Source organism: Chiloscyllium plagiosum, unplaced genomic scaffold (genome assembly GCF_037043375.1).
Source record: "Chiloscyllium plagiosum isolate Xiang-an unplaced genomic scaffold, Cpla_swu_hap1 HiC_scaffold_5, whole genome shotgun sequence".
Lineage (NCBI taxonomy): Eukaryota > Metazoa > Chordata > Chondrichthyes > Orectolobiformes > Hemiscylliidae > Chiloscyllium > Chiloscyllium plagiosum.
Window position 1 is genome coordinate 137,957,651 of NW_028270143.1, and position 13,421 is coordinate 137,971,071.

General features: G+C 46.1%; 1 protein-coding gene across 4 annotated transcripts in view; it reads left to right on the plus strand.

Annotated features, from left to right (window-relative positions):
* The window catches only part of LOC148150047 (microtubule-actin cross-linking factor 1, isoforms 6/7-like), a 332,243-nt gene that overhangs the window by 96,137 nt on the left and 222,685 nt on the right, over positions 1-13,421 (plus strand). For all 4 annotated transcript variants that reach the window (XM_087987754.1, XM_087987755.1, XM_087987756.1 and 1 more), the window contains exons 13-14: positions 8,035-8,232; positions 12,675-12,800. In XM_087987754.1, coding sequence (XP_087843880.1) covers positions 8,035-8,232; positions 12,675-12,800 — 324 coding nt within the window. The remainder of the gene's footprint in view (positions 1-8,034; positions 8,233-12,674; positions 12,801-13,421) is intronic.

Below are 13,421 nucleotides of genomic sequence, written 5' to 3' on the forward strand. Positions count from 1 at the left end.
AACCAGATTCTGGATCAGTGGTGCTGGAAGAGCACAGCAGTTCAGGCAGTATCCTCTCATTGGATGCTGCCTGAACTGCTGTGCTCTTCCAGCACCACTGATCCAGAATCAGAGAGTCATACAGCACAGAAACCTTTTGTCTGACTCATCCATTCTCACCAGACATCCTAATCTCTTCTAATCATTTGCCAGCATTTAGCCAATATCCCTCTAAATCTTTCCTATTAATGTACACATCCAGATGCTTTTTAAATGTTGTAACTGTACACACCTTGACCATTTCCTCTGGCAGCTCGTTCCATACACACACCACCCTCTGTGTTTAAAAAGGTTACCCCTCATGTCCCTTTTAAATCCCGCCCCTCTCACCCTAGTTCTGGATTCCCCCCTATCCCAGGGAGAAGACTTTGTCTATTTACCCTATCCATGCCCCTCATGATTTTATAAACCTCTATAATGTCACCCCTCAGCCTCCAACGCTCCAGGGAAAACAGCCCCAGCCTGTTCAGCCTCTCCCTATAGCTCAAATCCTCCAATCCTGGCAATGTCCTTAAATCTTTTTTGCACTGTCTCAAGTTTAACAACTTTAATTGGTAATGAGTTGAAGGGTTATGGGCAGAAGACAGGAGAATGGGGGTGAGGGGTATATCAGCCATGATCGAATGGCACAGCAGACTCAATGGGTCAAATGGCCTAATTCTGCACCTATAACTTATGAGCTGTTTGTGCAGCAACACTCCCCAGGACCCCACCATTAAGTGTATAAGGAGAAAGTGAGGCCTGCAGACGCTGGAGATCAGAGTCGAGAGCGCGGTGCTGGAAAAGCACAGCAGGTCAGGCAGCATCCGAGGAGCAGGAGAATCGACATTTCGGGCAAAAGCCCTTCATCAGGAATGAGGGATGAAGACAAACTATTCCTGATGAAGGGCTCCTGCCCGAAACGTCGATTCTCCTGCTCCTCGGATGCTGCCTGACCTGCTGTGCTTTTCCAGCAACACACTCTCGACATTAAGTGTATAAGTCCTGCCCTGATTTGTCTTACCAAAAAAGCAGCACCTCACATTTATCTAAATTAAACTTCATCTGCCACTTTTCGGTCCATTGGCCCATTTGATCAAGGTCAGGTTGTAATCTGAGATAACCTTCTTCACTGTCCACTACACAACCTAAGAGCAAAGAAAATTTACAGCCCAAGAACTGGCCCTTCGGCCCTCCAAGCCTGAGCCAATCCAAATCCACTGTCTAAACCTGTTGCCCAATTCCTAAGCATCTGTATCCCTCTGCTCCCCACCTACTCATACACTGATCCAGACGCATCTTAAATGAATCTACCGTGCCTGCCTCTATCACCTCTGCTGGCAACACATTCCAGGCACCCACCACCCTCTGTGTGAAGTACTTACCGTGTGTATCCCCCTTAAACTTTCCACCTCTCAGCTTGAACGTGTGACCTCTGGTTATTGAATCCTTTACCCTGGGAAAAAGCTTGTCTCTATCCACCCTGTCTATACCCTTCATGATTTTGTAAACCTTAATCAGGTCCACCCACAATCTCTATTTTTCTAATGAAAATAAACCTAACCTACTCAACCTCTCTTCATAGCTCACACCTTCCATACCAGGCAACATCCTCGTAAACCTTCTCTGCACCCTCTCCAAAGCGTCCACATCCTTTTGGTAATGTGGCGACCAGAACTGTACACAGTATTCTAAATGTGGCCGAACCAATGTCTTGTACAATGTTAACATGACTTGCCAGCTCTTATACTCAATACCCCGTCCAATTAAAGCAAGTATACCATATGCCTTCTTGACCACTCTACCCACCTGTGCAGCAACCTTCAGGGTACAATGGACCTGCACTCCCAGATCTCTCTGCTCATCAACTTTTCCCAAGGCTCTTCCATTCATTGTATAATTCGCTCGAGAATTAGACTTTCCTAAATACATCACCTCACATTTGTCTGGATTGAACTCCATCTGCCACTTTTCCGCCCAACTCTCCAGTCTATCTATATCCTCCCGTATTCTCTGACAGTCCCTTATGCTTTCTGCTACTCCACCAATCTTTATGTCATCTGCAAACTTGCTGATCATACCAACAGTGTCCTCTTCCAGATCATTTATGTATATTATGATATTTATGATATTTATGATTTATGATATCCTAGTCTCATGTTCCTAACCACGTCCTGAGTTCATCTGCCTTCCCTTTTGCATTGAAATAAATGCAGTTTAATTTACCAGTCCTACTCCACTCTCTGCCAAGCTCTTGTCTCTTTTGACTAATAGACTTGCTCCCCGTAACTACTGTACCAGCCTCAGCCTTTCTCACTATCTCTTTGGTTCCCACCTCTCCTTACTAGTTTGAAGCCTCCCGAGTAGCACCAGCTAATCTGCCCGCTAGTATTCTACATACAGAATCTGCAGGCAGGGAGGAAAGCTAATGGCATGCTGGCCTTCATAGCGAGAGGATTGAAGTAGGGATGTCTTGCTGCAGTTACACAGGGCCTTGGTGAGGCCACACCTTGAGTATTGTGTACAGTTTTGGTCTCCTAGTCTGAGGAAGGACGTTCTTGCTATTGAGGGAGTTCAGTGAAGGTTCACCAGACTGATTCCCGGGATGGCAGGATCAATGTATGAGGAAAGACTAGATCGACTGGGCTCCTACTCACGGGAATCTCACAGAAACATATAAAATCCTGATGGGACTGGACAGGCTAGATGTGGGAAGAATGTTCCCGATGTTGGGGAGGCCCAGAACTAGGGGGTCACAGTCTAACAGTAAGGGGTAAGTCATTTAGGACTGAGATGAGGAAGGATTTCTTCACCCGGAGTTGGGAACCTGTGGAATTCTCTTCCACAGGAAGCTGATGGGGCCTGTTCATTAGATAGAAAGGAGTCAAGGGGTATGGGGAGAGGTTGGGAATGGGCTACTGAGACTGCATGATCAGCCATGATCATACTGAATGATGGTACAGGCTCAAAGGGCTGATTGGCCTCCTCCTGCACCTATTTTCTATATTTCTATGATAATGGTCCCCTTCCAATCTAGGTGGAACCCATCCTTCTTATACAGGTCAATTCTATCCCAAAAATGTGAATCCTTGCCCACTGTACCAGCTCCTCAACAACACATTCATCTGCTCTATCCTCCTATTCCTACTCTCACTCACACATGGTATCAGTATTAGTCCACATTACTTCCTCCAGGACCAACATTTCAACATCCTGCCTAATTTCCTTTATTCTCCCTGCAGAACATCATCCATTTCCTTACCTATACCTCTGGTATCAGTATGTACAATGACTTTCTACTGGTCAGTCTCCTCTTTGAAAATATTCTGCTCCCTCTCTGAGACATCCTTGACCCTAGCTCCAGGGAGGCAACACCGCATCCTAATGCCTCCTCGTTGGCCACTGATACATCTTCTGTGCCACAGACTAGACAGTCCCCTATTACAATCAATCACTTGGAACCTGACTTACTCATTACTGTACAGCCAGTTACAGTACCAGAAACCTGGTTGTCAGTGCTAGACTCCCCTGAGAGGTCACACCTCCCGACAGTATCCAAAAGGGTCTAGTGGTATTATCGTTGGACTGTTAAGCCAGAGATCCAGATAATGTTCCAACGACCCAGGTTCAAATCCGGCCAGCATTGATGGTGAAATTTGAATTCAGTAAAACTCTGGAATTAAGAGTCTAATGATGACCGTGAATCCATTGTCATTGGAAAAACCCATCTGGTTCATTAATATGCATTAGGGAAGGAAAGTGCCATTCTTTGCCAGATCTGGCCTACATGTGACTCCAGACCCACAGCAATGCGGTTGACTCTTAAACTACCTTCTGGGTAATTAGGGATGGGTAATAAATGCTAGCCTAGCCAGCGACACCCTCATCCCATGAACAAATACCAAATAAAATCCAAACGGCAGACCTGTTTGAGATGGGGATAGCCACAGGAGACTCCTGACCTACCTGCCTCCCTCTCCTACCATTCATAGCAGTCAACCATCGACCTCTCTATATCTGCAGTGTCTCCATCTTCCATCGTACCCCCAGCTCTTGTAAACTCTTGCCTCAAACCCACTGCTGCAGCTGATCCATGTAATCTAAAAAGGTTGCAACCAAACACACTTTCTCTCGGCATAGTCATCAGGAATATGAAATTCTCCCTAATCTCCTACATCCAATAGAAATTGAATTGAGTTGAATTTATTGTCACGTGTACCGAGGCACAGTGAAAAGCTTTGTCTTGCGAGCAATACAGGCAGATCGCAGAGTTAAATAGCATAGATAGTAAATAATAGGGAAACAGCAGCAAAAACAAAAACACAGGTACAGGCGAATGTTAAGAGTTTGCGAGTCCATTCAGTGTCTAACAATAGTAGGATAGAAACTGTTGTGAAACCGGCTGGTGCGTGTGTTCAGGCTTCTGTACCTTCTCCCCGATGGTAGAGGTTGTAGAAAAACATTGCCAGGGTGGGATGGATCTTTGAGAATGCTGGCGGCCTTTCCCTGACAGTGGGCCTGGATTCCATAGATGGGAGGTTGGCCTTTGTGATTGTCTGGGCCGAGTTCACCACTCTCTGTAACTGTCTCCGATCTTGAATGGTACAGTTGCCATACCAGGTAGTGATACATCCAGACAGAATGCTCTCGATGGCGCACCTATAAAAGTTGGCAAGGGTATTCACCGTCATGCCCCAAATTACCTCAGCTGCCTGAGGAAGAAGAGACGTTGTTGGGCCTTTGTAACCAGTGTGTCCACATGAAGAGCCCAAGAAAGCTTGTTGTGGATGACCACTCCCAGGAGCTTGACACTCTCCACTCGTTCCATCTCTGTGCTGTTAATGTTCAGGGGGGGCATATGTAACATCCCGCCGAAAGTCAATAATGAATTCCTTGGTTTTGTCAGCATTGAGAGTTAGGTTGTTCTCAGTGCGCCATTTTTCCAGGTCTTCCACCTCCCATCTGTAGTCTGTTTCGTTGCCATCTGAGATTCGACCGACTATGGTAGTGTCTCAGCGAACTTTTGTAAATGGCATTAGTCTGGTATTTGGCGACGCAGTCATGGGCATACAGTGAGTACAGTAGGGGGCTGAGTACGCACCCCTGGGGGGCTCCAGTGTTGAGTGTTAGTGAAATATTGTCCCCAATCTTCACTGATTGTGGCCTGTGGGTCAGGAAACACTGAGGTTCCAGTTGCAGAGAGTGGGGCTTAGTCCGAGGTCACTAAGTTTAGTAATCAGTCTCGAGGGGATAATAATGTTGAAGGCTAAAGTGTAGTCAATGAGTAGGATTCTTACATAGCTGTTCTTGGTGTCAAAATATTCTAGGGAGGAGTGAAGGGCATCTGACATGGATCTGTTGGTCCATTAGGCAAATTGGAGTGGGTCAAGCGTAGTGGGGAGGCTGGAGTTGATTAATGCCATGACCAGCCTTTCAAAGCACTTCATGCCCACCGAAGTTAGGGCCACTGGGCGGTAGTCATTGAGACATGCTGCATGAGCCTCCTTAGGCACAGGGGTGATGTTGGCCTCTTGAAACAGGCAGAGACAGTGGCCTGCTGCAGGGAGAGGTTGAAGATGTCCCAGAAGACCCCGGCCAGTTGATCTGCACATGCTCTGAGTGCACGGCCTGGTACTCTGTCTGGTCCCATCACTTTCCTTAGATTCACAGGAAGAAAAAATGATCTGACCTCTGATGCAGTGACTGTTGGCATAGGTTCGACAGGCCTTATTGGAATAGGAGTTACCTCTCCACTGAAATACTGCTCAAAGTGAGTAGAGAAGGTGTTGCGGAGGGATGCATCATCGTCTGCTATCTTATGCTGTCTCTTTTTAGAACCTGTGATGTCATTCAAGTCCTTGCCATAGTCTCCGGGTGTCTGTCTGGGTCTCTAGTTTGGATCGGTATTGGTCCTTGGCTGCCTTAATGGCTCTGCGAAGGTCATACTTGGATTCCTTATATTTGAGTGGCTCTCCTGATCTGAAGGCCTTACACCTGATTTTTAGCAGGTTCCGCATGTCCTGGTTCATCCAGGGTTTCCTGTTGGGGAACTCCCAGATTGACTGGAAGATAACCACCAATGCATCTATTATTTCTAGAGCCACTTCCTTAAGCACTCTGGGATGTAGGTTATCAGGCCCTGGGGATTTATCCACCTTCAATCCCCTCAATTTTCCCAGCACCATTTCTCTACTAATATTGACCTCCCTCAGTTCTCCCCTCTCACTAAATCTTGCATTCTCCAGGATTTCTGGGATCTGATTTGTGCCCTCTTTTGTAAAGACAGAACCAAAGTCTGTATCCAGTTGCTCAGCCATCTCTTTGCCCCCTATTATACATTCCTCCGTTTCTGTCTGTAGGGGACCTATATTTGTCTTCATCAGTCTCTCTCTGTTCACGTACCAATGAAAACTCTTACTGTCAGTCTTCATGTTCCCTACCAACTTACTTTTGTTCTGTGTTTTCCCCTTCTTCATCAATCCCTTGGACCTTCTTTGCTGAATTCTAAACTGCTCACAATCCTCAGACATATTATTTTTCTTGGACAATCTGTATGCTTCTTCCACCTGTATGGATCGGATACCATCTCTAATTTTCTTACCCATTTTACTTTTGTGCCAGACAGGATTAAACATTTGTTGCAGTTTCCCCCGTGCATTCCTTGAATGTATGCCATTGCCTATCCACTGTCATTCCTTTAAGTGACTCTCCCCAATCTATCAAGACCAACTCACGCCTTTTATCTTCATAGTTTCCTTTATTAAGATTCAGCACCCTAGTCTCCGAATCAACTACCTCACTCTCCATCTTGTTAAAAATGACTATCTTGTTACAGTTGCTATTTGAGGAAAGACATTCTGGCTATTGAGGGAGTGCAGCGTAGGTTCACGAGGTCAATTCCTGGAATGGCGGGACTACCTTACGCTGATAGATTGGAGCGACTGGGCTTGTATACCTTTGAGTTTAGAAGACTGAGAGGGGATCTGATTGAGACATATAAGATTATTAAAGGATTGGACATTCTGGAGGCAGGAAGCATGTTTCCGCTGATGGATGAGTGCCGAACCAGAGGACACAGCTTAAAAATACGGGGTAGACCATTTAGAACAGAGTTGATGAGAAACTTCTTCACCCAGAGAGTGGTGTGTGTGTGTGGAATGCTCTGCCCCAGAGGGCTGTGGAGGCCCAGTCTCTGGATTCATTTAAGAAAGAGTTGGATAGAGCTCTTAAGGATAGTGAAATCAAGGGTTATGGAGATAAGGCAGGAACAGGATACTGATTGAGGATGATCAGCCATGATCATAATGAATGGTGGTGCAGGCTCGAAGGGCAGAATGGCCTACTCCTGCACCAATTGTCTATTGCTCATCCCCAAGGGGTCTCACACAGCTAGATTGGCAATGATTCCCTTCTCATCACACAGTACCCACTCTAAGATGGTCTGCCCTCTTGTTGGTTCCTCCACATATTGGTCAAGAAAGCCATTCCATATACGTTCCTGGAATTCCTCCTCTACAGCATTGTGGCTTATTTGATTTGCCCAATCTACGTGCAGATTAAAATCATGTGATATTCCCTTATCACATGCATCTCTCATTTCCTGTTCACTGCCATTCCCAACATCACCACTGCAGTTTGGGGAATTCTCTGTATGACGTTGATTCTCCCGCTCCTCGGATGCTGCCTGACCTTCTGTGCTTTTTCAGCACCACTCTCTCGACAGTCAGTAACACCCACATCCCTGAATTAATTTTTAAGAATCTCCATCACCCCCTGGGCTATGACCAGATCAGAAACCCCCCTGATCCAGTGAAGGGTTTGGAGATCCATCACTCTCTCCCTCAGTGGATTGTCTGCTGTGAGTATGAATCATGAAGTGTTTGTGTCTCTGTGACGGATGGAGATATGTTGAACAGGTTAATCATGAGCAGGAGCTGGTGTCTCTGCCTTCAATGTGCACAATGAGGAAGTTTGTTGTTGTTGAACCTCGGGACTGCCATGCCTCTTGTTATACAGGTTCTGTGGAATGATGTGAGAGCGCATGAGAGCACAGTGCAGTCTGTTCACCAAGCTGGTCTCGCACTGCTAACTCCAAACTCCAGAAAAACGGGGAGGAACCTTTCCCATAATCTTCAAGAACTGAATCTGCGATGGGAGCGTGTGAAATATCAGACTGAACAGCAAGTGCTGGAGCTGGAGACCACTGTGAGTCAGGTATGGAGTAAAGACAGAGTGAGTGAGGGAGGGACTGAGTCAGTGTTGGGAGGGACTGAGTCAATGTTGGAAGGAACTGAGTGAGTGATGGAGGGACTGAGTGAGGGACAGAGTGAGTGATGGAGAGAGGGGCTGAGTGAGGGACAGAGTGAGTAATGGAGAGAGGGGCTGAGTGAGGGACAGAGTGAATGAGAGACAGTGAGTGAGGGGATGGAATGAGTGAGTGAGGGACAGAGTGAAGTGGGGGACAGAGTAAGGGTGGGACAGAATGCACGTAATAGGCTAGTTAATGAATTAGTTAACGATTTAGTTTAAATATCACAGTCTAAGGTAATATTAATTGATAAGTCACAAAAATGGATGAATAAATGGAATCCATGAGGTAGGGTCTTTGTTGTCAAAATATTGCAACATGGGCATCCTTATCAAAAAAGACTGTTTCAGTTTGATTTTTATCTCCACACAGAAACAGAGGGATGGGGAGCAGGAGTAGGCCACTCAGCCCTGCTCCACCATTCCATATGATCACGTGACTCAGTCTCCTCTTCCTGCTTTCTCCCCAGACCCTTGGATCCCTTTCGTCCTAAGATCTAAATCTAATTTCTTCAATGTTTGGGCCTCAACTATTTTCTGTGACAGAGAATTCCACAGGCTTACCACTCTCTCAGTGAAGACATGTCTCCTCATCTCAATCCTAAATGGTCACCCCGTATCCTTAGACAGTGACTCCTCATTCTGGACTCCCTGGCCATTGGGAACATTCTTCCCGAATCTACCTTGTCTAATTCTGTTAGAATTTTATAGGTTTCTATGAAATTCCCCTGTCATTCTTCTGAACAAAGAGAACGAAGAACAGGACAGCACAGGAATGGCCCTTCAACCCACCAAGCCTATGCTGACACATGACACCTTTCCAACCTAAAAAACTTGCCTCTATGCGGACCATATCCCTCTATTCCCTGCCTATCCATGCATCTGTCAAGATACCTCTTAAACATTGCTACTGTACCCGCCTCCACCACTGGCTCTGGCAGCACATTCCAGGCACTGACCACTGTCTGTGTAAAAAAACACTTGCCTCTCATCTCTCCTTTAAACTTAAACTCATGTCCCTCTTTCCAACCTGAGAAGCAGACTCTGATGATCCACCCTATATAATATTAAATACTTCCATCAGGTCGCTCCTCAGGATCTGATACTCTATTGAAAACAATCAAAGTTTATCCAACCTCTCCTTCTAGCTAATACACTCCAATCCAATTAACATCCTGGTAAACCTCTTCTGCACCGTGTCCAAAGCCTCCACATCCTTCCTATAGTGTGGGGAGCAGAACTGCACACAGTACTCCAGATGTGGCTTCACTGAAGTTCTATACTCGGTGTACCAACTGATGAAGGTGAGCATGCAGTAAGCCTTCTTTACCTCCTTAACCACTTGTGTTGCTACTTTCAAGGAGCTATGGACTTGCACCCCAAGATCCCTCTGTATATCAATGCTCCTCAGGGTCCTGCCATTTACTGTATGCTTGCCTTTTGCCTTTGACCTCCCAAAATGCATCACTTCACACTTGTCCGCATTAAACTCCACCTGCTATTTCTCCATCCAACTTTCCAAACGATTTCTATCCTGTTGGATCCTTTGACAGCTCTCCTCTTTATCCACAACTCTACCCATTTTTGAGTTGTCTGTAAACTTACTAATCAGGCCATCTCGACTTCCATCTAAATCGTTTATCAATACGACAAACAACAGAAGTCCCAACATCCAGATTCTTGCGGAACACCATTGATCACAGTCCTCCAGTCAGAGAAACATCCCTCCACAACCACCCACTGTCTGCTGGGAGAAAGTGAGCACTGCAGCTGCTGGAGATCAGAGTTGAGAGTATGATGCTGGAAAAGCGCAGCCGTCAGGCAGCATCCAAGGAGCAGGAGAAGCTCTTCATTGGGAATATGGGGTGGGACCCAAGACGGTTGAGAGTTAAATGGGAGGTGGATGGAAGGTATCTGGGAATGCAATAGACTGATGAAAGTGGGGGTGGAGGGTGGAAGATGACACATTCTTCCTCCAGGTGGCTAGAGGTGTGGGCACAGGTTTTACACCTCAGCGGTGGCAGGGGAAGGTGCCAGGAGTGGAGGGTGGGTTGGTGGGGGACGTGGATCTAACAAGGGAGTCGTGGAGGGAATCATCTCTGCAGGTTGCAGATAGGGGTGGGGAGGGAACTATATCTCTGGTGGTGGGGTCTGTTTGTAGGTGGAGGAAATGGCAGCAGATGATATGTTGTATTATCCTCCGCCAAGGGCATGCAAGTCCTGGGCCTCCTCCCCTGCCAAACGCTAGTCACCCAATGCTTAGAGGAAGACTACCTCATCTTCTGCCTTGGGACCCTCCAACCCCAGGGCGTCAATGTAAATTTCACCTGTTTCCTCATTTCCCCATCTCCCACCTTATCCCAGATCCAACCCTCCAACCCAGCACCGTCCCTTTGACCTGTCACACCTATCCGCTCCACTCTCCTCTCTGACCTATCATCACCCGCCATCTCCATATCACTTTCCCATCTACCTTCCCCCCCAGCCCCACCCCCCTCCCATTTATCTCTCAGCCATTCCTGATGAAGGGCTTATGTTCAAAATGTCAATTCTCCTGCTCCTCGGATGCTGCCTGACCTGCTGTGCTTTTCCAGCACCACACTGTTTGACTCTGTCTGCTGTGGCCAAGCCAATTTTGTATCCAACTCACCATGTATCCCATGTGACTTAATCTTCTGCATCAGCCTACCTTGAGGGATCTTGTCAAACACTTTTCATGTGGATAACATCCCTGGCCTACTCTCACCAATCACCTTTGTCACTTCCTCATGCTCCTTTATTGCATGTATCTCAAATTTCCTCTTTCCTGACATCACACCTACTGTTTGGCGACCTAATTAAACTATGCTTTTCCAAGTAATGCCACCCACATTGTTCTCTTGGTGTTTCTCACCTCTCCTCATACAGATTCCACATTGTCAGAGTTAATCTCCTTCCGCCCTATTGAATTAATTTCCTCGAAGCAGCCATGCAACTCCACCTGCTTTCTTTCTCGTCTGTCCTTCCTAAATTCTGAATACCTCTGGATAATCCGTTCCCATCCCTGGTGTCTGTACTGCCACATCTCAATAATCCCAGCTGTATCAAAGAGTCATAGAGATGTACAGCATGGAAACAGACCCTTCGGTCCAACCCGTCCATGCCGACCAGATATCCTAACCCAATCTAGTCCCACCTGCCAGCACCCGGCCCAAGTCCCTCCAAACCCTCCCTATTCATATACCCGTCCAAATGCCTCTTAAATGTTGCAATTGTACCAGCTTCCACCACATCCTCTGGCAGCTCATTCCATACACCTACCACCCTCTGTGTGAAAAAGTTGCCCCTTAGGTCTCTTTTATATCTTTCCCCTCTCACCCTAAACCTATGCCCTCTAGTTCTGGACTCCCCGACCCCAGGGAAAAGACTTTGCCTATTTATCCTATCCATGCCCCTCATAATTTTGTAAACCTCTATAAGGTCACCCCTCAGCCTCTGATGCTCCAGGGAAAACAGCCCCAGCCTGTTCAGCCTCTCCCTGTAGCTCAAATCCTCCAACCCTGGCAACATCCTTGTTAATCTTTTCTGAACCCTTTCAGGTTTCACAACATCTTTCCGATAGGAAGGTGACCAGAACTGCACGCAATATTCCAACAGTGGCCTAAGCAATGTCCTGTACAGTGTAGGCCCTAAAAATGAACAATAACTGAAGGAACCTTTTAAATGCAGATTCTTGATTTTCTCTTTACAACTTGAGAGACACTGAATTTAAAAGGACATTGACCAATGGAAAGCAAGAGGAACAAAAGCACTAAAATCACTGAAAGAGACAAAACAGCTCAATAACACATCTGATTCCATTTGTTTTTACTCGTTCCAAACGTTTACGCTGGAATCTCTGTCTCTTTCCTTTTCCCTGAAATGTCTGCTCTGTCTCCTTTTCCTCTTTTAAGTTCCAGCCTTCTTGTTTCTAGTTGTCTATCCTGTTCAAAATTAAGCATTTAATTTTCATTTCCTGCTTCTCAGTTATCTCATCTGCAATCCCCTCCAATTTAATTGACTCATTATCTTGTTTGCTTTACTGTTCTTCCAATTTCAAATGCTGTGCTATCATCTCAGTTACATCTGCCACCGTAGCTCCTACTTTTAACACTAACTGCTCTACCAACTCAATTAGTCCATCCTTGAGTTACTTTTGCTAAGTCACTTCAAGATAACTCTTCCTTTTCCAGAAAAGTCTGGGTAACTGCTGAACTTGTTTGGTTTAAAAATGCATAAAGATCCTGGTATATCTCCTTACATCTTTTTCCAACATTTCCATGTTCACTATCCCCCCCCGAATGGCCTAATTTATTTGTTTGGATGTTTAGGCGCAGAAACTAAACCAGGAAATACAAGGCCTTTTGCTGTGGATCGATGAAGTTGAAGGACAATTGTCTGCAAATGGACTTTGCGAAGCAGCTCAGACAGCTCAGGAGAGATTCCAGCTTCACCTGGTGAGTAATGAGGCTTGTGGGCTCAGAGCTCAAAACTGCTGCTAATGTGTCAGCCCAGGGCTGGGTCAGGCCTGTCAGGATCCCTAACTTCACACTAAAACCTCCCCGAAAATCAACTCCCACTTTTTCGACTTTACAAGGGGACTTCACGTTTAAAAAGTATAAAAGCAAATTAACGTGGATGCTGGAAATCTGAACAAAAAAACAGAAATTACTGCAGGAAGCCAGCGAGTCTGGCAGCCTCTGTGGAGAGAAAGCAGAGTTAACATTTCTAATTCAACATTCTGAGAAAGACTCGTACTAGAAATAACTGTGTTTCTGTCTCTCTACAGATGCTGCCAGACCCATTTCTGTTTTCATTTTTAAAACTTACCTACTGTGACTCCGAAGGGAAGGGGGAGAAACAGGAGAGCGATAGTGACAGATCTAATGGTTCGAGGAACAGACAGGAGATTCTGTAGTCACAAGCGAGACTCCTGGATGGTATGTTGTCTCCCAGGCACCAGGGTCAGGGATGTCTCAGATTGATTTTTAAGGGGTAAAGAGAACAGCCAGAGGTTGCCACCCGGGTTGATCGAGTTATTAAGAAGGCAGATGGTGTGTTGGCGTTTATTGGTGGAG